Here is a 25,988-nt window from a genome sequence, read left to right as displayed (position 1 = left end):
CAGGGGAGACAAACATTTATTGAGCTCGGGCAGGACCAAGGTCTGCATCAGCACCGCATGTGGAGCAGGGAGGAGGGCAGATCCTGCTGTGCTGCTGTGGTGCAGGACCAGGCACCAGCACGGGCAGGGGCTGTGGGTCCCAGGCAGGGGGGACACCCCATACACTGGCCCACGGCTCTGGCAGTAACACAAGGGAAGGCAAGCCCTCCATGGGAAGCGCTGCAGCAGGAGCTCGGGCAGAGCACAGCAGAGCCTCACCCAGTGCTGCTTTCTGCTGGGCAGCCCAAACACAGGAGCCCAAACACAGCCCTGGACAGCAGCGGCAGCAGGAGGCCCCTTCCCCTGCTCCCCATCAGCAGTGACCCTTCCAAGGGCTGGGACCACGGCCTCAGCTTAGTCCCAGCCTGCCCAGCGCTGGAAACATCAGACGTATCCCTGGTTGTCCGGAGCTCCTCCAGCGTGACCTTGGTTCTGCAGCGTGTCAGGACCGGTGATCAGCTCCAACTGCCTCCATGACGTTCCTGAAGCCCTGCTCCCTACAAGGGACAGCATGTGCCCATGGGCCGGCCTGGCACCGTGCCTCAGCACAGCAGCAGTGCCCAAGCAGTGGTGTATGGCTGCCTGGAGCTGCCCTAGGGCTCCCTGGGGCCGTGCCTGGCCCTCACTCACCTCAGCAGCTCCTCCAGTTCCTCCTTCACTGCCCGCACCACCGGTGGCCCGTGGTACACGAGCGCTGTGTACATCTGCACAAGCGAGGCTCCAGCACGGATCTTCTCCAGGGCATCCTGCCCGCTGCTCACACCACCCACGCCGATGATGGGCACCCGGCCTGTGGCAGACGCAGGGTCAGGACAGCACGGACAACACCAGCCCGTGCCCCCAGGCCCCTGCCCCTACCTCGGGTGAGGGAGTACATGTCCCTGATGGTCTGTGTGGAGAGCTCCCGCAGGGGCTTCCCACTGAGGCCGCCAGGTTCCGAGCGCTGCGGGCTCTGGAGGCTGCTGGGGCGGCTCACCGTGGTGTTGCTGACAATCAGCCCATCCACACCGAGCTGAGGGGGGGGCAGCACCATGAGCAACCCCTGCTCTGCCCCCGGCCGCCAGGCCAGCACGCCACAGGGACATGCACCAGCAGGGCGACCTGGGACAAAGCAACCAGCTCTCCCTGCCCCTGGGTGGCACAGAGAGGCCCTCACAGACTCAGAGCTACACGGGGCACTGTCCCTACAGCAGCCAGCGCTGCAGGTCCGCCTGTCCCTTCCGAGGTGGCTTGCCAGGAGCACAGCGCTCCTGCGATCACGCTGCAGGAGGTGAAGCCGGACACAGCACCCAGCTCCTTGCCAGCCTCCCGCTCCCCGCTCCTCACCTCGCAGACAACGCTGGCAATGTCCTGCTTGTCCTGTGTGCTGAGGTCAGGGGCTATCTTCACCAGCACAGCTGGCTTGTGTGCGCAGGGCAATGCGTCCCGCGCCGCCAGTACCTGCAGGGCAGTGCATGGGGCACAGAGCAACGTGTGCTGGGGACACGTGTGCACCCACTGCCAGCAGCAGCACGGGATGGGCCCCGCTCTCCTCATGCGCTGCCAGGGCACACAGCCTGCACAGGCCCACAGCGAGTCCCAGTGCCATGGGGCAGGGAGGCAAAGCGGGTGGCAGTGCCCCACTGCTTATGTGCCTCTTCATGGAGTACAGTGCCCCAGTGAGCCCTGTACCAGCAGCTGACCAGGGGACATCTTGGTGGCTCTGCCCACCTCTCCAGGGTGCCACCATGCTCCTCCCTGTGCTGTCAAACCTGGCCGGAGCATAGCAGGCACTACCAGGGCACAGGATGCACCCACTGGTGCAGCTGTGGTCTGGGCTGGCTGTGAGGGTCACCCACCTTGGTCAGCAGGTCCTGCAGCTCAGCCTTGCCCTGCAGGTGCCGCAGCCCTGGCGTGTTTGGGCTGGACACGTTCACAACCAGGTAGTCAGCCAAAGGGCCCAGTGTCCGGACCCCAGCCACGTAGTCAGCTGCAGCATCAGTGGAGCTCTTGTTCTTGCCCAGGTTGATTCCAAGGGGCATCCCCACTGGAACACAGACACGGCTGAAGCATAGCAGCAGGACCACCCACCACTCAGAGCACCTTACACGGGAGCCCCAGCACCAGCTCAAATCAAGATGGGGATATGCAGACCATGTGCTTCATGGGGGTTTGCCTGGGAATGTCCTGCAAGCACAGCAGCATCACCACAGCTGCCCCGGTTAGCACCTCCAGCACCGCAGCCTCCAGCCTGGCTCCTGGAAACTGCCCAGCTCTGGCTGCAATCAGCAGACACATCCTGCCCAAAGCAGCAAACGCAGCCTCTGTTGCAGAGCAAATGCCTGGAGAAAGCTGCCGGTCACAGTCCCAAAGAGAAGAGCTACAGCCCCAAGAGGGCTGCTGCTGTCCGAGTGCACTTTGGCGTGGCCAGGGCCCTCCCATGCTTGGACACTGGTTTTGCGCACTCTTCCTGGCCTACATGGAACCCATGGAGACAAAAAACTGCATGGGAGACCCCAAACCCACCCTGCAGACTCCAAGAGCAAAGGCTGATAAGCTGCCTCACCACCAGTGAGCCGGAGCTGTGCATCCTGGCGAGCCCGCAGCCTGCGCTCCACTGCAGCGTGGCCATGGCTGTTGAACCCATACCTGCACCACAACAGGCAAGGTTCAGTCCTGTGCTGGGTCCACAAGACCCAAGCAGGGCACAGGAGACACAGGAAGAGACAGACCGTCCCTCAGCTCTGCTCAGCACATCCCACATAGGAGCCACCACAGCAGAGCCAGTACCACCCAAAGGAACACCCGGCCCCGTGTGGGCAGCCCATGGGACCCTGCAGAGCTGCACCCTCGGGTCCCACCTGTTAATGACCGCCTCGTCCTCCACCAGCCGGAACACCCTGGGCCTGGGGTTCCCCTCCTGCGGCTGGGGCGTTACCGTCCCGACTTCCACAAAGCCGAAGCCCATCTTGTACAGCCCATCCACGGCCTCGCCGTGCTTGTCGAAGCCAGCCGCCAGGCCCACCGGGTTGCAGAACCAGAGCCCAAGCACTCGCACCTCCTGCGGGGCAGAGGCCGGGGCACACGCGGTCAGCCAGGAACCTGCGCCTCGCCCCAGCCCCAGCCCCTGCCCTCCGTTTCTTCTGCCCGGGGACCGACGCTCCCCCCGGGACCCCCCCGGGAGCCCCTCTGGACACCTCCGCCGCGGCCGTGCCCGCCGCCCATCCCCGCCCCGGTGCCCGCCCTCCGCAGAGCCGCACCAGCGCTGTGCCGTCGGGCCGGGCCGGAGGCAGCAGCCCCAGGCCGGCGGCGCGCAGAGCCACCCTGTGCGCGGCTTCCGGGGGTAGGGCGCGGAGCGCGGGCATCGCCGCCGCGTAGAGCCGCTCATCGCCGGCCGCCAGCGCCGAGCCCAGCAGCAGCCCGCAGCCGCCCAGCGCCGCCGCCAGCGCCCGCAGCCGCCCCTGCGGGAGATCAGCACCGACACCGTCAGCGCCGTGCCCGCCCCACGGCACCCCCGGCCCCGGCCCCGGCCCCCGCCCCGCCGGCCGCTCACGCGCAGCGGCGCCGCCATCGGCTCAGCCCGACACGTGGACGGTCACTTCCGCGACCCCACCCCGGTGATTGGCTGAGGCCGGACCGTGCAGCCAATAGCGAAACGGCAGCGCTCGAGGGGGAGAGTCCAGGGGGCGGAGCCTGTCCTCAGCCCGCCCCAGCCCGGGGGCCCCGCCCTCTCGTCCCCGGTCCCCGCAGCACCGGACGCGGCCGCTGCAGCCCCGGCTTTATTAGGAACCAGCCCGCAAGGCACCGATCACCCGAGCGGCAAGGAACGGTCCGTGATACAGAGGGGGCCACAGGGGCCACGGGTACAACCGCACGCTCCACAGTGCTCCGTGCGAGCAGAGCTGCTCCCACCGTCCTGTCTGCGCTCCTCAGCCTTGATCAACCTGAGCGCTCAGTGCCCAGCCAGCACCTGCGAGGTCCTCTGTCCGGCATGCTTGCAGTGGCCGTGGGGTCGGGACAGGGAACAGGGCTGAGGACACGGCCAACATCACGGAGAGGGCTGAAGCATCCAGCGGGAGTCAAAGAGGACATCAGGCAAACTGCGACCAGATACAGCCGGAGCCAGGAAGGCGGCAGATGGGCACAGCCTGAAGGACAATGTCACATCTCCTCACACACAACCATGTTCCCCACCTCAGCCCCAGTTAGCTGGAAATCCTAACAGAGAGACTTAATCACCCTGACAACAGATGCCATGGAGCAGAGAGGAGGAGCCTGTGGGCAATGCTGCCCTGGAGACTGAAGGCCAAGCACAGCTTCTCTGTACAGCTTCCCAGACAGACAGGAGCTGTTGCCTGCTGCAGTCTCACCAGACTTCCTGCAGCTCACCTCCTGGACCAACAAAGGTCAGGACGGTGGCACCAGTTGGTTTAAGTACAGTGAGAAAAGAGCTCAAAAAGAAGAGTGCATTCATTTGAGGTTAATAGAGAAAAGAAATTTCAAGGGGAGTCAGTTTCAATGAGAAGAGCCATCACAGCTCCTGCCCCTCACCCTGGGGTTACAGCCCAGTCAGTTTTATGTTTTCTTCTTCAGCTCCTCAAACCTCCTAGAAAGATCATCAAAGTCAATGTCTTCAGAGGCAGAAGAGTTGATGCCAGCAGATGCTGTTGGCAGCGTGTCTGGTACAGACGGCAGTTCAGGCAGCACAAAGTTATCAATGGTATTAGGAGCTCCAGCCTGTGGCTTAGAAGAAGACTCCGACTTGGGCTCAGGCCCTATTTAGAGTAAGAGAAATACCATTTTACCTCAGTACCACAGATACAAGAGGGCCACACAAAAGAAAGGCTGTTCTACCAAAACCGGCAGTACCAATGTGGTTTTCAGAACAGGACCAGTGGTCAGGCAGCTCACATCACACAGACTCACTGGGGAAAACCACAACATCTCAGCTTTAGGTGGCTGGAAGGAGCAGCAGCCGAGGCAGATCCAGACCCGCAGCCCTGTGCTGAGGCTGCAACAGAAGCCCCTCCGCAGCCTACAGCCCGCTGCGGCCGGGCTGGAGTTGCCCTCGCCTGCAGTGGCAGGACTGTATCACCAGGATCCAAAGCCCCGGGGTCCTCACTCCAGCACCTCCTAGAGACACACGCCGGTATCACACTGTCACACAGCTGAAACCGAAACATGCAGCCAGACCCAGTGCACCCAGAGGCCTACTTTCTTTAGCACACATGAACACTCCCCAGAGAAAACCTTGCTGGAGCTGGCAAGGGTCTACTTACTCTAAAAAGCCTCTCAGTCTTTATCAAGTGCTAGAGATAACAAGTGCTTTCAAAACACATAGAGCAAAATCACACTGCACATGACAGGAGAATTTTGTTATGATCCAATTACGCTGCAAGAAGCACCTCGTAAGACTTCAGGCAGATGGACCAAGGGATAACAGCTATCACTACTAGCCCTGCTCTGCTGTATGCAACTTCAACACTGACATTAATACAAAACCTATCTACCCTCTTGGTACATACTTCTTTCATTCTCTTGCTGCAGAGCAGTATTATTTACACTGTGCAAAAATACATTACCACTTAGAGCTGTTGTTTTCTCATTGTATAATGCAACACCCCATTTTTGCTCAGACAGGACAGCTCAAGCTGGAGACCTAGTACTGACTCCTATGTCAAACTCTAGTTCTTGAGTTTCCCAGTGGAAGTCTGGATCTGCCCCGTTCAGAGAGGATACTCTGCACTTCTGTCAGAATCCTCTCCAGACTCACATCATGCTCTCAAAATGCATCAGGTTGTACAAATTGCTCCCTGTGTGGAAAGCGTCCTTCCAGGAACACCAGGATCCTGAGCTAAGTACAGCCCCTGACCATCCCAGGTTTCCCAAACTCATGGATGTACTCACCAGGCACTGGCGCAGGAGTGTCCTTGTCAGCGTTAGGCTCGTCAATCTGAAAAAGACTCTGTTATTTACTGCAGCTCTTTGCTACAGTCTTTCTACAGTCAGAGAATCTCACTGATGTGTAGGCACTGCTCATGGGCAGCAGCAGCCACACCAGTGGGCTGGAGGCCCTGGCTCCCAGCACATTCACAGGAACCTGCCTTTCTACCCTAGAAAAGGAGGCAGTGCTTCGACTTTCCCTCCCTGTCAATTAAAGCATCTCCACTGGCCATATTCCAGAACTGGATTAAGAGAGCATGTCCACTAGCAGGTCTGAAATACTTATTACAGATGTGTGAGAAGACTGCTCTCTTCACCCATGGCTGTAATCACAGCCACCACTTTCTTTCATAAAGGACAGACATGTCCTTGTAACCAGTAGCAAGGTATGAAATGACCCCATCTCAGGTCTTCATCCAGTTGGGACAAAGGCCCATGGTCAGCTGTGCTGGCATAACTCCTCATTCCCTGCAGGCTGCAGGCAGTGACATGTCCCCACCCAGCTAACAACTCCTGTGTCTGTGCCTGCACCTCTTGTACCAGCTGTACAGCAGCCTTTGGGTGCAAGGTGTCAGCACTCAGGGGTGCTTGCCAATGCTCATCTGTTACCCAGGATACCTCAAAAACAAGCAGCATGTCGCTGAAAGCAAGATGGGAGGCATGGTCATGAACTGCAGCAACAAAAACATAGACAAGCAGAGAAAGAAAAGAGTCCATCCTCTCCTTTGTTGTCCTCAAGGACTGAGAAAAGTCTGGGAGAGGAAGTGGTTAAACATACATCATCTAAGTCAGCCAAAATTGAACTAACACATAGTTAGCCTGGATGACAAAAGCCATAATTAAGCAGACCAAAAGCAATATGCCCTCACATTAAAAAAAAAAAAAAAAATCAGAATTTGTGGACTCTACTTGTTAAGTGTTTATCACCATTTTAACAAAGCAGTAAAATAAATCTTGGCTTTCTTCTGCAGGCAAACCACACAGATGAATGAGGTCATGAGTCATACTCCCATCACATGCACTCAGTGATTCACCGCACTGCAAGCAACACCAACCACCACCCCCAGAGCTACACAGGTCAACAGCAATGTGCTTCACCAACATCTGCCTTTTCTGTGGGTACCACAGCCCTCTTCTTGCAGTTCCCTGTGCTGCCTACAATGGTGACCCAGCTCAGGCACTTACAGACTCATATGTTGGTGGGGTTGCTGGAACTGGTGGTGGATGAATGTTGGTGAAAGGCTGGTAGGTCCCCACTGGTGCACCACCGAAGTTCTCCTGTACAGAGAGATGACAGTCATGCACCAAACTACTCACCTGGGAGAGCAACCATGACACCTACAGCTGCTGTGGGAGTCAGAGAAAGTAATCTGAGGTAAATGCAGGGAAGTATCCAACCCAGTATAATTTATACTTATAAGGAAAAGATTTACAAGTATTAAGCCAGGTGTAGTCACGTAGAACAACCAAACCCAGATAACAGGACTTTGGGTTATTCTAAAGAGCCATCATGACTAAACACTTCACCTTTCAAGGCGTTAGAAGTACTACGACAAAAAGGGCAATACCCTGCATTAAGCACACAAGAGCCATTTTCCAGAGTGCAGCATCACAAAGGACAGAGGAGGTCTCTGGCTCACTCAAGGCTTTGTATTACCCTTACTTCTAACACAACAGTGCCTCAAAAGACCTATACTTGGCACAAGTCCCTACTGTATTTATGCCTGGGACAACAGCCAGCTGATGATGCTTGGCCCAGATTCTCTACAAAACCCACTGCAGCACTGCTGGAACCATATAAAGACTCCAACCCATCCCACTGTTCCACCACTTTGCAGTCTATAGATACCCTGTAAATGGCTGAATTTGGAGAACAGTGCTCTTTCCAGCTCCCACCTTCCAGCCTCACAATAAGACATCTCCAAGAGGCACTGGCCTGGTCTCCTTCCCTTGCATGCCTGAAGGCAGAGCACTTCTGCATTCTTATGTGCTGTTCCCACCCTACAAAACTCACCTCATTTCCTTAACTGAATCTTGGCACACTACCAGCCTACCAACGTCAAAATGCAGCTCCAAACCATGGTCAAAAGTCTGGCAGTCAGAAGACTGACTCAGGAGTTAAGTCTGGACTCCCCTATTCCCTGAAGGCAGAGAGGGCTGGCTGGAGAAGAGGGCTATGAACCTCCACAGTCAAGAAGCAACATGAAGCTTCAGCGGCACCGCCAACAGTTTCCATCCCAAGCAGCCCCACACCAACATGATAGCCTTCTGACACATCAAGCTATCAGGTACAGACACTCTCAAGGCAGCAGGCATAAGCTAAGCACCACAACTGGAGTCTTCCACAGAAAAATGAAACATGAAAACAAAGGCACTTACCGGTCCCTTTGGAGGCGGGTAGGAGAAGGGTGGAGTTGGTGTTGGCATGGGCATAGGCATCATCACTGGCATGGGTACTAATCCATCATGACCAATCACTGGGGCTGTAAACCCACCACCTCCTCCCCCTCCTTGGCCACCCTTCTTCACATCATCTGTAAATCCCACATCAATCAGATCTGCCTCTCCACCTGCAGGGGCTTCGGCCTGGAGAGGGTGGAAGAATTCTGCTCACCAACATATCCCTATTCTGATACCATCCCTCTGAAGAGCATTAGATGCAGCTTGGAGAAGATGGGACAACACAATGAGGACAGAATAGACAGCAGCTACACAGTGATATTAATGGGAATCAGAAAGGTAACTGGACTACAGCATGGCTAACTATGGCCACATGCTGTAGGGCTGTGGGAAGGAGCAGGGATCATGTACTCAAAGGAAGTCTACAAAATACCAAAGCACAATTATCACTGAGCTTGCTGCAATGCCACAGCCCTGTGCTCTGAAAGCCCACACATTTCAGCCACTGGAACACCAAAAGGAGCTCCAGATTTGCAGATGCCTCACTCACCATCACCACGGAGTCAGGTTCATAGGGCACATTGTAATTCTTAGCAATCTCTATGAGGTATCTCTCCACCAGAATCTTCGGGGGTGCCTCCACACTCAGCTTGTGCATTAGCTAGAACACAAGGTAGAGAGACACTCATGGGACTGGGCAGTGCAGCAAAGCTCCATCCCAGCTGCTACAAGGAGGGATGCCGTTCCTCCCAGAACAGCACTGCTGCAAGGGAGGCTGCTGGCAGCCACAGGCCAGGACTCCATGTGTGCTTCTCCTTTTCCTCTACAGCCAACACAGCAAGGCCCCACCACCAGGGACCTCAGCACTGTGCTCCAGAGAAGGCAGGTCCCTACCCTGCATGAGCCACAGGCATCAGCCACTGGTGACCCAAAAAGGGGGCAGAAAGCCACAGCAGGCATGTCTGTTTTGCCAGCTCCAGCTGGCTGCTGCTGTTCCACCAGTTCATTACCCTGTCATTGACTGTCCCAATCTGGTTTGTCCGGCACAGCTTCCCATACTCCTTGCTGTACTTGGCACAGAGCTGGTCAGCAACCTGCAATAGGAGAAACCACACACTACATATCTGCTGTATTGCTCTCATTTCTGCTACTGAGTGCCCCAGCTGGGCAGTCTTAGCCATCCCTGATGCTTCAGGGACAACTATATGGGGTTTCAATCTGCAGAGCCCATAAAAACATGTCCTCTGCCTTAATATTAGAGGCCCAAAGCCATCCAGTGGCTTCTTGCAGTGTCACCCCCACCCTGCACACGTAACACCCCTCAAATAACCCTACTCACAATCTTCAACTCAGCCACTTCTGACTGGAGTCGTGGTGCAGCCCAAATCAGTGTAGATACTGCTTCTGCCAGGCCAGAGTCCAGCTCCCTATGGGTAATAGAAGACAATCCTAGCTCTACACCAAGCACTTAAGTCTTGGCTGCCCTCAATCTGCTTAGCCTTAAGGTCCCATCAACCTTGCTGAGCTCCAGTTTTCCCTGCCTGAGAAAAAAAGCTCTCTGAAATCCCTAGAACACCCAAATACAGGTTCCCTTCTGTACCCCAGGCCTGCCCCTAACAGCATTCCTCCTTGAGCCCAAGGGCCTGGACCCTCTCCCACAGCACACCCTCTAGGCCAGAGCTTACTTCATGGACTGAATCAAGCCAAAGCGGGCTAGCAGCAGGTCGCAGTACAGCTCCAGGATCTCCATGGCCTCCACAAGGTAATCTTCACGGATGATGTGCTCCACACGAATCCTGGCACGCTCATCTTTTCCGGCTGCCAGATAATCTGCAATCTCCTTCCTTGCCTTCTGGGCCAGCTCAGCTATAGCACATATCCCCAAGACCCGTCACTGTGCTGGCAGAGCTGCTGTCACCATACCCATCCACAGTCCCCACCACACAGTCACCACAAGCTTCTCTCTCTCCTTCATTGAGCTTCTGCAACACAAGACACTCAGCCATGGCTTGGTTGAGCCACTGTGTCTAAGTCCTAGCACACTAACTCACAGAAGAACAGAGTGGGCTTTTAGGTGCCAAAAATAACTCCTATACCTTCAATTTGCCTGCAGAGTCAGTCAGAACCATGGATCTTATCCATGTCCGAGCAGGGCAGGTGGGGAGAGCCTCCCCACCATGCTGTGAGTACAGAAAGCCCAGGAAAGCCACTCCTGGGGCAAACTGGTATGTCCCTCCACACACAGCCCAGTGCTACCACCCCATGTGCCCCACAGACTGCACACCAAAGAAGGTGGCCAGCCTGCTCCTCTGGGTACACCAGGGCAGACTGCAAGGCCTGGGTTCACCAAGGGAAAGCAAAAGACTGCTCCATACTTGGCCCACAAAAGTACCCCAACTCCAGAATAGTCTCAAGGCTCCTGAGCCCCAAGAGCATCCTGCGTTGCACTTGTCCCCTCAAATACTCACTCTTCTTTTTCTCCAGCAGTTTGAGGCGATTGATGACAAGGCGCAGGTTAACTCGCAAGCGCTCAGCCTTGAATCCAGCGCCCAACATGATAGATGCTTCCTGTGGGAGAAGAGGGAAAGTCAGCGGAACCAAAAACTGCCAGTCAGAAGGAGCAGTCACAGCTTTACTCAAGGACAAAACCCCCCCCCCCAAAAACCCAAACCAAAAAAACCCTACCACTGAATTCTCCAAACAGGCCCATGCCTGCTATTCCTGAATATGACTGGACCTATAGCACCCATCATTCCCTTTTCCATTTTACAACCCTGTACCTATCCATGACAACAGGGAATAGATACTTCCTGGATAATCCCACTCTGATAGACTGAATTTTGACCCCAGAAAGAGATTTATGATGATCAAAACCTGGGATTATCCCATAAATACAAGCAGGGTTAGAAAACACATCCTAAGTCAAGAAGATAAGGGCCTGGGTCTCTCTAAGCTAGGTAATGACACCAGCCACTACTGTCAATAGCAGAGCACAGCAAAGCTTTAAGAACATTAGAGAAACATCTACCAGCAGTGGTCTAGGAAAGTGTGGCTGTGCCCAGTTCAGTATACTGAGCTTACTGAGACATGTTTTGAGGTTCAGCTCTAGAAATCTAAGAAGCCTGAGTAGAAAAAACCCACAGATTTCACAATAAATAGCACAGCTGCTAGAAGACATGCTTTCGTTCCCATGCTTTGAAAGGTGAGGGAAGTAAACCAATGCCTCAGGATGCCATCTGTGACAACCATCACAGCCAAATCCTCTCTGTTACTTCATTGACAAAACCACGTTTTTAAGAAGTTTGCAAGAGCCAAGCCTATTAATATGTAAGCTGTAAACTAGCTGTATAATTAACCCAAGGACTGTACAAACTAAGGTTGTTACAATCCTGTCATCAGGAGGAAAAAGTTGCCATTTCATATCCACCACACTTCCTGCTTCCTGCACGCATGCTCTGGCATGTCTCCAGTCTCTCAGGAGTTCAACTCTTCAGCCCTAGAGAAAATTAACTCAGAAGACATGTTGTTACAGCATTTTGCTATGCCAAGAACCATTCATCAAAAATGCTTAAGAACTACCACACTGAAAGACTTTAACTTGTACCCAAAGAACACAGACTTTTGGATAGCGATACCATTTTGTGTGTAACAAGTGCTCTGCACTGTAACAAATCTTATCTACAGTATATCCAGTTTATTTAACTGATCTATTCACACATCAATACAGTTACTTCAGCGAGGCACAGAACCAACCAAGCTCAGAGAATGCTGCTGCAGAAATATATATGCATGATCCAAGCCTAATGCCATAAAAAAAAAGGTTATGCCATTCCATAACTCGAACATACTCCTACAACATTAAAAGAACTTTATAGTGCAGCATGAAACAGTCTCATAATGAGTTGCAATGTCTTATAAAAGTACCTAGTAAACATCTATTCCGATTAACAACCTGTTTTAACAGATTAATTCGAATGTAGCCACTAAGCAGCCAGCTCACTGCTTCTTTTCCAACCATCCTGCCCCTCCGAAGAGCTCTGTTGGCCCCACCGCCCCGCATGAGGCTCCAGCCAATCTGCTGCAGGACTGACCCAATCTTTTCCTCCCTGTCTTGCCTCCCCGTCCCTTCTTACAGACGCGCAGCTCCTGCGGCCAGACTTGAATCAACCTCTCCCCGCCGCGCAACGAGGCTCTCGCCAGGGCGGCCTCCAGCGCAGCGCCAGCGGGCCCGACTCGCCGCGCAGCTCCAAGGGACCAGCGCTAGCTCCCCGCAGCGCGCCGGCAGCGCAGGGGCCAGGGTTGGCTTCATCGGCGCGGCTGCACCGTGACGGGGTGAGGGCAGAGACCCCGACCCCTCCCCGATCCATCCCCAGCGAGGCAGCTCCGAGAGACGGTCTCAGAGCGCAGGCGGGGCAGGCTCCGGACCTACCCTCGGCCCAGCCAGCGGGCACTCGGGGAAAGGAGGCCCCCCGCTACCGGCACCTCCTTGCCCCCCAATCGAGCCCCGTCACCCCGGCCCCACTCACCGACCGTCGTCAGCGCAGCTTCCAGTACCCAAAATGGCCGCCGCCGCACCACCTCACTGCTCGCGGAAGAATCCGCAGAGCCTTCCCCTCCACGCCGCAACCGGGACACGACCGATGTGCTGCAACAGCTGCACCACAACACCGGGCGCGATGGCACCGCAACACCGGACGCGGTGCCAGCGCACCAGAGCCGGTGTCCTGGGGAAGGAGAGACAGCGGCGCAGCACCGGGCACCGGCGACGAGGCGTTAAATGGTCCGGCGGAGCGATCCACCCCTAGCGAGTGCGTGAGTGCGACAGCCAATAGGTGCCCGCCGGTACCCGCACCCGGCGCGGAGGTTCCGCCGGCAGCGGGTGCCGCCTCCACCGAGTGGGAGCCGCTCGGCTGAAGGCTCCGTGCCGGTCGCAGGCGGGCGGAGGGCCCCCGGTTCCCTGAGCGCCAGGCGGCGGTTGTGGCTCCGTGCGGGAGGGCCGGGCCGAGCCGAGGCTGAGCCGGGTCCTGGTGCCTGCAGGTCTCGGTGCGGCGCAGCCCCGAGGGTAAGCTGGCCCGTGTCGGGAGGGAGAGCTGTCCTGCGGGGCGGCTCGGCTCCAGGCAGGTGCTTGGGCTCACGCCGCGGCGGCTCTTGCCTGAACCGTAACCCGCAGCTCTCGCTCTTGCAGGGTCCGAGACTCCGCAGCTCGGGCGCAGCGGGGCAGCCGCTTCCCGCCCCGGGCGTGAGGAGAGGCAGCGGCCAACGGCGGGGCCGGTGCTTGCGGGACCCGTAACCGGCGCGAATGACCCCTCGCGGGCGGCCGGGGACCGCGGGCTGGGACGGATCCATGCACAACAGGTGAGGCGCTTCGGGCGATGCGGCCCGGCCCTGGGGCAAGGAGCGGCCCCTGCCCGCTCCGGGCCGGGCTCCCCGTGCCCGCGCCGTGCCCGCGCCGCGCGCTCTGGCGGCGCCGCCATCTTGCCCGTCTGTCTGTCCGGCGGCCCTTTGTCTGTCTGCGGCTCCCGGCGCCTGCAGCGGAACCGGGTAAGGCGGGCCGGGCTGGGGCCGGGACGGCCCCGCCGTGACCCCCAGGGTCGGTCCCTCTGCGTGCGCGGCCGGGCCGGGCCTTCCGTCTGTCATGGCTGTCGGAGGGGTCCCCCGGTCGTATGTCGGAACCCTGGGCAGGGCTCCTCCGGCCGTGCCTCTGCCAGGGGAGCGGCACCCGTGTGTCCGCCTGCGGGCTGGGTCCCTCCTGCCGCCTCCTGGGTGCTGTTTAGACAGCTGGTTCCTTCTGTCGGGGAGACTGCTGGGGTCCCCGAGTCCGTCTGTCGGAGGAGGCTTACGGAATACCTGTGTCTGAGGAGGCTGTCGGGGGTCCTGTGTCTGTCTGGGGGCAGATGGGCTCAGCTCCTCCTTTTGTCAGTCTGTCTGAGGGGACTGTTGGGATTTACCCCTTCCTCTGCCCGTCTGCGGACGGGGGGGCCACGTTTCCCCCTTTGTATGGCTTGAGGGGGTCGGTGTCTCCCGCCCTGTGAGAGAGGGGCAGCGCATCCCCGATGTGAGCTGCGCTGTCGGTGGTGCCTCCCCAGGTGAGGACACGGGGTGTGTGCCCAAGCGCCTGCCCCCAGGCCTGCCTGCCTGCCCAGGGAGGGCGCAGCAGCCCCTGCGCCTGCCCGCCGGACGGTGAGGTCAGTCTGTCCGAGAGGCGGCTGGCTGAGACGGGTCCTGTCCCCGGGCTGGAGCTGTGACCGCAGGGCTGCCTGCTCCCTTGTCTGCCTTCTGCGAACGGTGAGGCCTTGTGTGCTCTCTGTCTGGATGTGAAGCCAGAAGTGGGGCAGGGTCTGCAGGTTCAATAAGGCTCCTGCCCTGTTGGCTGTGGGAATGGACAGGAGGGAGAAGGGTGTTTGGGATGAGATTGCAGTTGCTCTTGAAGTGGAGCAGTCTTAGCTTTTTGTATGCTGGCGACAGGTTTGCTTATAACTTTGCTTGAGAACTGAGTGGGACTGCCCATGCACAGTGGTTTGTGAAATGGCTGTGAATCATGTTGTATGCTGGCACTGAAAATGGCTGTGGTGATGTAGAACAAGCCCTGTAAGCAGAAGGGTGGGGAATGACCCAAGGAGCCAGCTGCGTTTGGCCAGAGGCTCAGAAGGTTCCAGTGGTGTGCGTGACAGGCTCTTCTCTTCTCAGGTGAGCCCTCTGCTGAGGGAAGGAACAGTCTGTGCTCCCAGGTCAGGGAAACATGTCACGTCGGAAACAGACCACTCCTAACAAAGTTCACTGTGAGTATTATGTGAAACAGCGTCGTCGGATCCTTGCCCTAGCTGGATTGCTGCAGGGTGAGATGGGGAGGAGGGGAATGATGAGAAGGTACAGTTTGTGGGGTAATGATGGCTACTCACTTTTCGTCTCAGGAATTGTGAGAAACAGAGCTTTATGCATCAGGAGAGCTGGCTGTGTCCTGGCATGGCAGGGATAGATTTGAACAAATAGGTAATGCTGTAAAAGTAGGTTGTGTATGTGCAGGGCCTGTAGCTGTGCCTTGCATTCACACTGTCACAAGTGCAAATTAGTATACTAAGAAATGTGACTTGAGGGCTCTGGCCCATCTTGGGTAGCAAAGGAACTTCTAGGCCATAGTGTGTAGCAGAAAGCCAGGAATTCCTGGGTTCTGATCTTTGCCCTACCACAGACTCAACTGACTGACCTCGGACACATTCCTTGAGCTCACTCTACCTCAGCTTCCTACCAGATAATGTAAGTAAACGTAAGTAAAGCCATTCCTTGCAGGGAATGGGCAGTGACCAAGTAATTTACTGGGCAGATAAATGCTGTCAGCTTATTTTTGAGCTGAGCTGACAGGACAGATCTCTGTTCCTCCAGCACTGCAAAGCCCCTGGCAGATGAAGAGCTGAAGATGCTGTACATCAGCACTTCTTGTGGGCAGGCTACAGAGAGCTGTTAGTGGAGCTGGAGACGCATATGGATGTTTGGCTCAAAGGGGAAACTGCACATATATCGCTTTTGTTTGACTGATTGCAGCTGAGGAATGCTGGGGGACTAAAGCTATGGCCTTGATCATATCTGGCTGTGTTGCTAGAGACATGGTTAGAATTTGGGCTGGAATGAGGAAAACAAATTCCTGCTTCTGTAGATCTTTGAAAGCAAGGAAGGCTGATGAGAGGCCCTAGGTATTGCTAAGCTGAGTATCTGCCAGAGGTATGGGACAGAGAGTTGAATGCTGCAGCCCTAACACTGCCTCACTTTGCTGATGCTGCTGGCTTGCATGTCTCTGCCCGTTTCTTTGTGTTGCCTTTCTGTATGGGTATGGCAGCAGGAATCTATGCTTGCTATTCTCTGTACTAGGGGAAAATACAGTGGGATATAGCCTAACACTTTGTACACTCAGTGAGTGTACTGGGGAAATTTATCTCTGCTGGGACTTGAAAGCCCCATTGGCTGCTAGAGCCAGGCATTGGGAGAGCTGACAAAGCTTTCCTTGGTGGCCATCTAAGAGTCTGAGGCATAGCTTTTGGCATCTGCACTGACCTGTGCTTTCCTATTCCTGCTCCTGGTGCTGGGTTCCACATGGGCAGAGTGTAGCTTTGATTTGCATGATAGCATTTTAATGACTTTGAAATTGTCTCCCTTAGCGAACTTTGATTTGTCCTATGCTTTGTCCTGTGATGTCAGTATCACATCTTTTGTCCACGCACTTTAGCTTCTGAAACTGCCCAGAGATTACTCCTGGCCTCTAGATCAGACTTAAGTAAGGCGTGCATTTACACTGTCTCCCCTGGTGTAGAGTTGTGGGCTCTCGTGTGGAAACCAAGGGTATTAAGCTCTACTGGTGCAGGGTAGAGTTTCCATGAATGTTTAGGTGGGCAGTTTTCTGCACTTCACATGAGAAAACTCATGCAATTTCCTGTGTAAGGGTGATGTTCTTCAGAAGCTTGAACTATTATATACAAAGCTATACATATGATGGAGTTCAGTTGTATGCTGTTTTCACAGCGAACAGCAGCTTTTTTTATCTGCAGTGCAAGTGATTGTATCTCCAGTGTTGGTCTTGGGGGAAGCTATCTGACAAACATGCTACCAGTGGGCATGACATTGAGGTTGGCATCTGTTATGCCATAGAGGGGAGTTCTGGGACCTGTTCACCTCCTTTACATGCAGTACATTGCTACAGAGCAACTATTCAACAGGAGCCATCAGACGCACTAAGTAGGACCACAAGAAAATAAAGGGGCCGAAAGATACAAGAAACATGTCAATGATGATGTCTCCAACTTGGGATGGGAAATCTTGCCTTTCTTATGATGAACGCCACCACATCATTGGGACTTCTCTGTCTACCTAGCCTGCTGTGTATCGAGGGCCCAGAAATGCCATGCAGTGCACTCACGAGGAAAATCGCAAAGAGCATCAGCTGCACGAACTGGGTGAGCCAGCAGAATGAGGAGTCAGGCTGAGACATAGCAGACACGTTACTGAGACTTCTTCACAGGGACTGAAGTGGTTGGGAGGAAAGGAGTAAAAGGGCAGCAGGTATGCAGCTTTTTGTGCAGTTGTCTGCAGCTGGGTTCTGATTTGGCAGGCTATGGGGCTGGGGAAGCGGTTTTGGATTTGCATAAGTACCGCTGTGAGTATCTAACTGGACAAATCTGTGGGAGGATGGTGCCTATTTCTTTCTTGCATGGCTACTCCATGTTAGCTTCTTTCTTGGATTCACAAAGGGCAAGCGGCAGCTGCAGATCTCCTCTCTTGGCTTGCTTGGTGCCACCTCTTTCCAGGGTTACTTTCCAGGTTTGGCATGGCCCCCATTTAACCTTGTTCTCACAACAGCATGGTTTGCTGTCCTCGCATAGTACAGAATCATTCTGTTTAGCATGCAGATTGACCAGCTGGGAAGTTTTAAATGGAAGTTAAAAATGTGTGAGGAAATTCAAAATAATACAGAAACAGTGATAAAAATTATCACGAAAGTCTCCTGGTGCATGATGGCCATTCCTTCTACAGTGTTAATTGTAGTCATTTCCCCTTTGGCACGGCTGCAGCACACAATTGGTTCTTAATAATTTAATTTTGTTTTGCCACATGGTGCATGAAAAGCACACCTGGCAAATAGTAATACTGGAATACATGCAGTGCATTTCCCATTCCATATTGAACTGAAAACTACAATTAACTGAATTGTTCATGTGAAGATACCTTAATTGATTCATTTTGATCTTTATTTTCTCCCAGAGTCTGAAGTATAAAGTACAGAATCTCTCTAAGCAATTCATCTAATCTTGCGCTCAAGGTCACCCAGTGCTGTGCTTTCATCCCATCGGTTATGCTGCTCTTCTGCTTGCGAAAAAGTTGCTGCAGCTGTTAGCATGCACTTTTATTTCTGTCCCTGCTGTCCCATGGGCTGTTCTTTGTATTGCTTGTACCCCTTGCAATTGATGCTTATTTTAGAACTCTTGAGAACAGGTTTTGTTAGTCAAATTAATTCCCACTTCCTAGATCTATTTATCCTTGTATAGATATCCTATTAATCTTCTATTTCCTTTCCTCTCCCTCTGACACGCACACATTCTGGGCTCTTCAGTGTTCCTTGAATTCTGCTGTCTATAATATTCCAAGTTTGAAGAGAAAGTGTCTTGCAAAAAATAGCACCCACCATTCAAACCTGAGCAGAAATGTTACTTGCATCAAAATCCTTTGTTCTTAAAGGGCTCTGTGGGCTGCTGTTGTTAACTCTTTCAATTGTGTTGTTTTTCATTTCAGTAACCACTACAGCAGTGTGGACAAGCCAAAGTAGCGATGGGGCAGGTGGACTAGATCCACAGTGGTGGAAACACTTGCAAATTTCAGGTCCAGGAAAGGAACACAGAAGACCTACATGAACAGGGACTTTAAACTGTTGTATGAGGAGGGAATAAAGAGGCTCATCTGAGAGACCTTTCTGTTTAGGAAGGAAGACAGGGGAATGATGCAGTTTCTTTTGATTTTGTTTTATGGATTTTGGGGTGGGGGTTGTTTGTTTGTGTGTTTGTTTTCCAGAACACCTGAGAGTTATCCTGCATTCACACAGTTCAAGAAGGGAAGGGCTCAGGAAAAATATCATTTCTGGCTACAAAGTCGATACAACACCACATCCTAGCAGTCATAACACCCCTGTTGCAGAGTTCCACAGGGTTGTCCCCTACTTGCACAGCTGCTCACCTGGCATCCCACTCATTTACAAGAGTATGGAGAGAACTGGAATGCAAAGCAGAGGCATTTTTATGATCTTTTATTGTCCTACATTTCTAGCTGTTTGTAAAACAAATACAGTGACTTGTTTTGGTCTTGTGGTCAGACTGTTTCAGTGTTGTGGTCAGCCTGCAGCCATATTTGTATTTAATAAAGAAACTTCTGCAGAAGAGTGTGAGTTGACTATTGAGCACAACATCCTTTACTGATAGTAGTGATTGTAAAGCTGTCGCCTGTCTTACTTCCTTTCCAAATGAATAGAAGTGGATTCAAAGTGGGGTGGAGGTGGGGGTGTGTCTGTGTGAGCATGTGTGTGCAGAAACAAGTGTAACTCCATACTACCAAATATTAGTCCATCAGTAGATGAACAGGACAGTGTTCCCTAAGTTCTTTTGGAGACAATATTAATTTAATACATAAGGAATTCTGTATAGGCTAAAGATAGCATTTTTAAAAGTTTGTCTTTCCCAATCCCATGCTGCCTTTTTAGATACAGGCTAGTGGAGAATGCACAAGATATCATCTGCTAACAGCACTGGTTTGGTTAACAATTTGCATTTCTGGCTGTGAGCTGACAGTTCTCTGCACTGCGCTGAATCAATGCTAACTTGGTTCTGGGTATGTTGTACAGAAAGGCCACTGGCAGACACGATCGCTCTCAGTTGTTGTGGTTGATGCTAGTGTTACTCACAGGAGGAGTTTCCTTCTCAGCTACCTTATGTAAAGATCACACCTTTTCAAATCCTGCAGGCTGTCTGCATAATCTGTGTATCTGAGCAGGAGCCTGCTGCTGTAGTACTCCAGGCTGCTGCTCAGTGGAAACGTAAGCCATCTGGGAGAGGAAAGGGGAAAGAAAACAAGCACCTACCTACTTCCACTGGGACTTACAGTGGTGTTTGGGAATCCTGTTCTGTAACTCTGCCACAGGTAGCATGTTTCCCACCATTGTTTTAACATCTGTCCTGTGCTGGACAGGTTTCCTCATTCACCATACTTTCCTTTGTCTTGCAATGATTTTTAGTCTCTGGTCTTTAGCTTTTGTCCTGGTGGTTGGTGCATATCTGCATTTTGGAGAGGCGCTGTAATTCTGTAATGTCTGCTGTTCATACAGTCTGTATCTTGGTCCCACCAGTGTGCGGTTGTGGTCCAGAACTAAAAGCAGCACTCCAGGCTATGAAAACCATTCAGTGTTGGAGTGGCTTCTGATGGGGATACATGTGTCACAGCAGTCACGACAGTACCTGCTACTTTTGGTGACAAATACACTCTGGGTACTCCTCAGCACCTCTCATCAGCCCACATGGATTGTGTTCTCAAGTCTTTTCCACAGAAACCTCTCTCACATTTCTGAAACAGAATTATAAATGCCTTCAAATGCCTTTGGGGGGATGTTGGGAATTAAAACTCCTCTCCCACAGTCTTCATGAAACTTCTGAAGGTCTTTGAAATCTTTAAATTACTGCTTTTTAAAGCACTGTTGGAAATTGGGAGGTAAGCACCAGAAAGGCAGTGTGAGTATGAACACGGGGCAAAGCTGGCTGAAACAGGTTAGCGTGTAGGAATGTATCTGTCCTTGTAACAGGGCTGGTGCTGTCTTCATGGCTCAAGAATGCAGTGCTGTAGTTATGCTGTTGCCAGTTGTGGCCCTATACTAAAAGGTACAATTTTCTTCTGAAAGCTATGTTTTGGTTTTGGTTTTATGTGAAAAATGCACTGCATCTTCGTTAGCATTTTTGCATTTATGCCTGAGTGATTCTTGAGAACTTAGACATCAGTTGATAGATTTAACCCAAAGCTGACCTGCTGGGAACTTCAGCATCTTGCCCCAAGCGCTCCCAGCTCATCCACTGAGGGGTAAATCAGAACCAGATCTGGAGCAAAGACATTTGATTAAATATGAAAATTAATTGTTGCCTTTTATTGTTATTCTTTGGAACCAGAAGTTCTCCTTAGAAGAGAACACTGTAGGAAGTTTTCTTTCAGAGAGGCACAAATAATCACTTCTTTCAATTTGTTTGCCATCTCTTATTGAGTTGAAGTAGTAGTGATCAGTGTCTTTCAACGAACAGACTGTAAGCTGTCCTAACCCCGCATGTCAGCTCCCTGGGTTCATTCCCTTAGTTTTCTGTTTTGAGCATTGAAGTACCACTGAGGTTTGTTTTAGCCAGAGCCATTCCTGAGCAAGATACGGTGGTGAAGCAAGTTACCCATCACGTAAGCAGGACAATACCAGCTCTGGGCACAAACACCTTCATGAAGGGCAGCGTGTCCTCAGTCCTGGCACAGAGGGTGGTGGCAGAACATGACAAGGACAAGCCTTGGTTTTGATAGCACTGTGGAGGGCAGGTGAGGTGTCAGGAACGCAGGGAGGTACTGGTTTTGTGCAAGTTGCATGTTATAGCAGGGAATACGACTTCATGATTTCCAAAGCCTTATAGCACTGTGCATGATCTGGTATGCTGTTGTAATTCCCCCAGCGGCTTCCCTTCCACCCAGAGCTGTGCTGTAGCTCTACTGGCAGATAGCTTGGTAGCAGAGAAAGCCACCTGGCCATGTACAGCAGATAGATGGGATCTCACAGGGGTTTTGTGGATGAAGTGGTATATAAAGAGTATGCAGAGTGCAGCCCGATGTTGGACGTTTCTGCTAGCGAGGTTGTTCTACACACAGGGGCTGGACTCACCTCAGCGGGTACGAGAGGCTGGTGTTGCAGGGTAGGCAAGCAGAGAGTTACTTAAATGCTTTCTGAGAGGTGACTTCAGAGGTGCTGCACAGTGCAGGTGAGCACCCCCATACTTGTTCTGGTTTTGGCAAGCCTTGGTGGTGAAAGCAAGGCAGTGGCATCAGTCTGACTCTCTGTTCTTGTGGCTGCCAGGGGAGCAAGTCTTTGCAGGGCTGGAGGAGCAAGCCCGACAAGCCATGATGAAAACCAACTTTCCTGGAGCTCTTGGTGACCAAAGGCCAGCCATTTGTCAACTGCGAGACCCCGACTCCAGCAGCAGTGAGTTCTGCCCCTTCCAATAATGGCAAGGTAGTGGACTGGGGACACCGTGACAAGCGGCTAGGTGCTGCACAGCTTGTGGGGGTCCTCTGAGGGCCATCTTACCCATCTCCTCTGGGTTAGCCCTTGGCTCCTGTGCAGGATTGTTTGCATACAGCCAAAGCAGGGCTGCTCCCTACAGGAATGTAAGCCCAGAGCCAAGGACCACCGCCCCCCAGGGTGGGCAATGACCTCACCACCAGGATGCGGTCCCAGTTCAGCAGAGCAGGGTGGTAACAGGAGGAGGTTCAGCAGCATATGAGCACCTCAGTCCTTGAAGTGCACCAGCCCGAGTTTAAACGGAGCCCCTGGTCTGAGGGGTGGGTAGAGGCCCCAGGTAATGCTAGTCAGGACAGTTAAGGCTTATGAGTGCTCTCAGGGTCCTGACACTTGGAATTACTGTTCTGCATGTTCTAGGTAGCAGTGATGATGAGGAAACCACACAGGATGAAGTTTCTTCACATACCTCTGAGGAGGATGGCTCAGTGGTGAAAGTAAAGAAAGAGTTAGAGAATGAAGAACAACCTGTGGCTGAAGCCCCACTGATGGGAGAAAATGAGGCAAGTGTGTACTGGTGCTACACTCACCTGGGCCTCCCAGGGGTGAGACAGGTACCATCTAAACACCTTGTCTCCCCATCATTGTTTCTTATCTTTTTCTCCCTCCCACCTCCTCCAAACAACACCTCCTGACAGGAGGAAAGGGTATGAAGAGTTATTGGGCTGCCAGGAGCATGAGATAGCCTGCACAAAGTATGGTTCTCCTGGCTGCCCAAGATGATTGTGCAGAGTGTGCCCCCTTCTTTAAGTCCTCGTGCCTTTCTCTGACTGACTTCCCCTCCCTTCTGCTATGGAGCAGGCCTTGCCTACCAGAGCCAGTGTGCTGGAAGAGCCTGGGTGCATGCAGAGGCCTTGAGGCCTCTGCCTGTTCTCCTGCAGACACCAGAGTTTTGCTCAGAGACTACATAAAGTAATTTTCAGAGTGCAACAACACGAACCAGCCCCACTGGGACTGGGCACACAACCCTTGGTCTGGCCAAAGCCTGCTTGGCGGTACTGACCAGATACTAAGGGAAGGTGGTGTGTCTGCCTTACGCCAGGGTGGCTTTTCCTCCCTGTAGGTGCCTGGGGGTTTGAATGCTGACCCAATGCTGGGACTGTCACAGTGCCCCCTCTGCCAGCTGGAGTGCGGAGGCAGAGAGCAGCTCATCACTCACGTGTACCAGGTAAGGGATATCTCTGGCCTTAAGCCCGAAATTGAGCAACAACCCAAAGCACAGGGTGGCTTTGTTCTGGTCTTTGCAGTCTCAGAACTGAGCTTATACCTAGGATGTGACTGAGGTTTACAGCAGTAGAGTGTCCAGAGGGTGTCCTGGGGAAAGAATCAGCAGGGCACCAGTCTGTAGATCTGAAAACACAACTCTAAGCCCAAGGCAGACTCTGCAAGTAGTTGCAGGCTTGGACCAGGCAGTCCTTCAGATTAAACCTGGAAGCAATTTTTACATTATTCAGTGAGATAAACCTTCCTCCTAATCAGTCAGTTCTTTATTTTGTATCTTTATCACAGTTCCTACCTGTGAAAACAGCTGTTCTTCCTCTAAAATTATTCCAGTATTGCAGGAAAACCATGCTGGAATCTCACAGGTTTTGTTGTCAGTGCTCTCTTCACAGCACATCAAAGTCTGTAAAAGGAGAAATGAAGCAGAACTGGCCCCTTACCTGCACAAGGTGACTGCCTCCGTCTAAGTGCTTCCTCACCAGTGTCGTTCCTATTGTTAGTCCAGTCATGCTTTGTGCAGCAACGGCAGCTTCTCAGATGCATTTCTGAAAACAAGGGTTTTACAATCCAAGTGTTTTGGCCTTAATTGTTTCTCTTGTACCAGAGTGGAGCTGTAGAAAGGTCTCCTCCTTGCTGTCTGACCTGTGACACCCCAGGTGTCTTGAGCTTAGTCTAGGAGCTGTCTGACAGAGGTTTAGCAGTAAAGTGTTTCCATTCCAAGAGGCTGAGCTGACTGGTTTGCCGTATCTGCTGAGCCTGTCTCAGACTGGGCAGTTGGTAACTAGCCACCTCGTCGTTGTTTCACAGCACAGTGCAGCAGTGGTGAGTGCCAAGAGCTACATGTGCCCTGTATGCGGCAGAGCCCTCAGCTCACCAGGATCCCTCGGGCGACATCTCCTGATCCACTCAGAGGACCAGCTGTCCAACTGTGCGGTGTGCGGGGCACGCTTCACCAGCCACGCCACGTTCAACAGGTCAGGGTCACCCTGGGTGGGGAGTGGGCTAGAGCAGCCACAGTAAAGATTAGGTGCCTTAAATGACACAGAGGTCATGGCTCTGGACCTACTGAACACCCGCAGTGAGTGACATTCCCTTGATCCCTTCCTGCCCGCAGCTCTGCATCACCTGCTAAGACCTCCCTGGGCTGTGCTGCTGAAAGGGTATTCCTTTGCTCTGTGAAGAACTAGAACTGTGCAAAAAGCACTGGGGTCTCCAGTCACTGGAGAACAACCAGCTGCTTCCTTTGCCACTTCCATCAGAGTGGGTCTACTGCCCAGGGGGGTTGATCATTTCCAGAGCAGGACTACAGGGAGAAACCAAAATGTTCTTTGTATCCTGCCTGGTGGAAGACTAACCACTGACCAGTGGAATAGGACTGGTGAGTCCTATAGAACAGAAAAGAGGAATCTAGAGATGATGGGGAGGAGCAACTTGCTGCTTAATACCTGCTCTTGCACTCTGACAATCCAGATAACATGCTTCTGACCCCTAGATGTGACATTGCTTCATTTTAGATGCTCAGACGTGTCTGTGAGGAGGAATGGTTTAGCAGAGGCCTCTGTTGTGGGCTTAGGAAGCTGCCTGGGCAGTCTGAGGTGGGGATGCTCCTGTTAGCACCGAGTTTCTGACTCTTCTCTTTCTGCTTTCCAGTGCAAAGCTGCCAGAGATGCTCAGCGCCGACCGGCTGCCGGCTCCACAGAGCCAGGGCCCCTCCAGTGCTGAAGGGAAGGACGTTGCCTTTCACCCTGCCGTGTACCCTGCAGCCATCCTGCTGGTGTGCAACAACTGCGCGGCGTACCGCAGGCTGCTGGAGGCGCAGGCGCCCGGCGTGCGCAAGTGGGCTCTGCGGCGGCAGAACGAGCCCCTGGAGGTGCGGCTGCAGCGGCTGGAACGAGAGCGCACGGCCAAGAAGAGCCGGCGGGACAACGAGACGCCCGAAGAGCGGGAAGTAAGGCGCATGCGGGATCGGGAAGCCAAGCGCCTGCAGCGCATGCAGGAGACGGACGAGCAGCGGGCACGGCGACTGCAGAGGGACCGGGAAGCCATGAGACTGAAACGCGCCAATGAGACCCCAGAGAAACGCCAGGCCCGGCTCATCCGAGAGCGCGAGGCCAAGAGGCTCAAGCGGCGCCTGGAGAAAATGGACATGATGCTCCGGGCACAGTTTGGCCAAGACCCCTCTGCCATGGCCGCTTTGGCAGCTGAAATGAACTTCTTCCAGCTACCAGTGAGCAGTGTGGAGCTGGAGAGCCAGCTGCTGGGCAAAATGACCTTTGAGGAGCAGAGCAACAGTGCGCTGCATTAAGCTACAGCCAAGGACCGTGCCACCTCTGCTGTACGGGCACACGTGCATTGGTAGCTTCTCCTCTCAGGAGGCTGCTGTGTGTCCCTGGCTAATGCCCTGACAGACAGTTCTGGCTTTCTCCTGAGCACAGGAGGGGGACAGCTGAGGGGTGCCTGCCAAAGTATCCCTGGTGGGAGCAGATTCTGAGGATCCACTCTGCTCTGGGGACCAAGTCACTGCCTGTGAACAGAGGGAAAATAAATTAATGCTCATGTTTATTTA

At 53.4% G+C, this 25,988-nt stretch overlaps 3 protein-coding genes across 12 annotated transcripts; 1 reads left to right on the top strand and 2 right to left on the bottom strand.

Moving 5' to 3' along the window:
• Positions 1-4,067, bottom strand: DHODH (dihydroorotate dehydrogenase (quinone)). The gene is made up of 9 exons (XM_065662760.1): positions 3,989-4,067; positions 3,279-3,592; positions 2,880-3,079; positions 2,585-2,667; positions 1,878-2,065; positions 1,366-1,479; positions 898-1,051; positions 670-829; positions 1-536 (listed from the first exon to the last, which is right to left on the bottom strand). Exons 1-9 carry the CDS (start codon positions 4,065-4,067, stop codon positions 482-484), a joined length of 1,347 nt encoding a protein of 448 aa, XP_065518832.1. The 3' UTR covers positions 1-481.
• On the bottom strand, positions 3,785-13,097 carry IST1 (IST1 factor associated with ESCRT-III). Of its 2 annotated transcripts, none has more exons than XM_065663501.1 (10): positions 12,888-13,097; positions 10,830-10,929; positions 10,047-10,227; positions 9,701-9,788; positions 9,372-9,455; positions 8,912-9,022; positions 8,341-8,547; positions 7,147-7,239; positions 5,926-5,971; positions 3,785-4,793 (listed from the first exon to the last, which is right to left on the bottom strand). In XM_065663501.1, exons 2-10 carry the CDS (start codon positions 10,915-10,917, stop codon positions 4,594-4,596), a joined length of 1,098 nt encoding a protein of 365 aa, XP_065519573.1. In that variant the 5' UTR covers positions 10,918-10,929; positions 12,888-13,097; the 3' UTR covers positions 3,785-4,593. The 2 variants fall into 2 exon arrangements, with proteins under 2 accessions (XP_065519573.1, XP_065519574.1); XM_065663502.1 differs by having other exon boundaries at positions 12,892-13,097.
• Positions 12,511-25,988, top strand: ZNF821 (zinc finger protein 821). 9 transcript variants are annotated; one of them, XM_065663492.1, is made up of 8 exons: positions 12,511-13,423; positions 13,547-13,716; positions 15,049-15,140; positions 21,980-22,105; positions 22,562-22,704; positions 23,265-23,369; positions 24,230-24,396; positions 25,073-25,988. In XM_065663492.1, exons 3-8 carry the CDS (start codon positions 15,101-15,103, stop codon positions 25,725-25,727), a joined length of 1,236 nt encoding a protein of 411 aa, XP_065519564.1. In that variant the 5' UTR covers positions 12,511-13,423; positions 13,547-13,716; positions 15,049-15,100; the 3' UTR covers positions 25,728-25,988. The 9 variants fall into 9 exon arrangements, with proteins under 9 accessions (XP_065519564.1, XP_065519569.1, XP_065519566.1 ...); XM_065663499.1 differs by lacking the exons at positions 12,511-13,423; positions 13,547-13,716 and adding exons at positions 15,273-15,351; positions 15,551-15,615 and having other exon boundaries at positions 14,653-15,140; XM_065663497.1 differs by lacking the exon at positions 15,049-15,140 and having other exon boundaries at positions 12,512-13,423.

The sequence above is a fragment of the Lathamus discolor genome, chromosome Z, assembly GCF_037157495.1.
Source record: "Lathamus discolor isolate bLatDis1 chromosome Z, bLatDis1.hap1, whole genome shotgun sequence".
In the NCBI taxonomy this organism is placed as follows: domain Eukaryota; kingdom Metazoa; phylum Chordata; class Aves; order Psittaciformes; family Psittacidae; genus Lathamus; species Lathamus discolor.
This window is presented reverse-complemented; position numbering and strand designations above follow the sequence as displayed.

What these genes read in the sequence shown, in the direction of transcription:
- DHODH (XM_065662760.1), bottom strand. Translation starts at nt 4,067, where the DNA reads ATGTTGGCCGTGTCCTCAGCCCTGTTCCCTGTCCCGACCCCACGGCCA. An exon ending in GGCCCGACGGCACAGCGCTG is followed by an intron (nt 3,080 to 3,278) that starts GTGCGGCTCTGC and finishes TCTGCCCCGCAG; the next exon opens with GAGGTGCGAGTGCTTGGGCT. An exon ending in TGCAGGACCTGCTGACCAAG is followed by an intron (nt 1,480 to 1,877) that starts GTGGGTGACCCT and finishes ACTGCCCTGCAG; the next exon opens with GTACTGGCGGCGCGGGACGC.
- IST1 (XM_065663501.1), bottom strand. Translation starts at nt 10,917, where the DNA reads ATGTTGGGCGCTGGATTCAAGGCTGAGCGCTTGCGAGTTAACCTGCGC. An exon ending in AACCTGACTCCGTGGTGATG is followed by an intron (nt 8,548 to 8,911) that starts GTGAGTGAGGCA and finishes CACCCTCTCCAG; the next exon opens with GCCGAAGCCCCTGCAGGTGG. An exon ending in ACCCGCCTCCAAAGGGACCG is followed by an intron (nt 7,240 to 8,340) that starts GTAAGTGCCTTT and finishes CTCTCTGTACAG; the next exon opens with GAGAACTTCGGTGGTGCACC.
- ZNF821 (XM_065663492.1), top strand. Translation starts at nt 15,101, where the DNA reads ATGTCACGTCGGAAACAGACCACTCCTAACAAAGTTCACT. An exon ending in AGACCCCGACTCCAGCAGCA is followed by an intron (nt 22,106 to 22,561) that starts GTGAGTTCTGCC and finishes TGCATGTTCTAG; the next exon opens with GTAGCAGTGATGATGAGGAA. An exon ending in CACTGATGGGAGAAAATGAG is followed by an intron (nt 22,705 to 23,264) that starts GCAAGTGTGTAC and finishes TCCTCCCTGTAG; the next exon opens with GTGCCTGGGGGTTTGAATGC.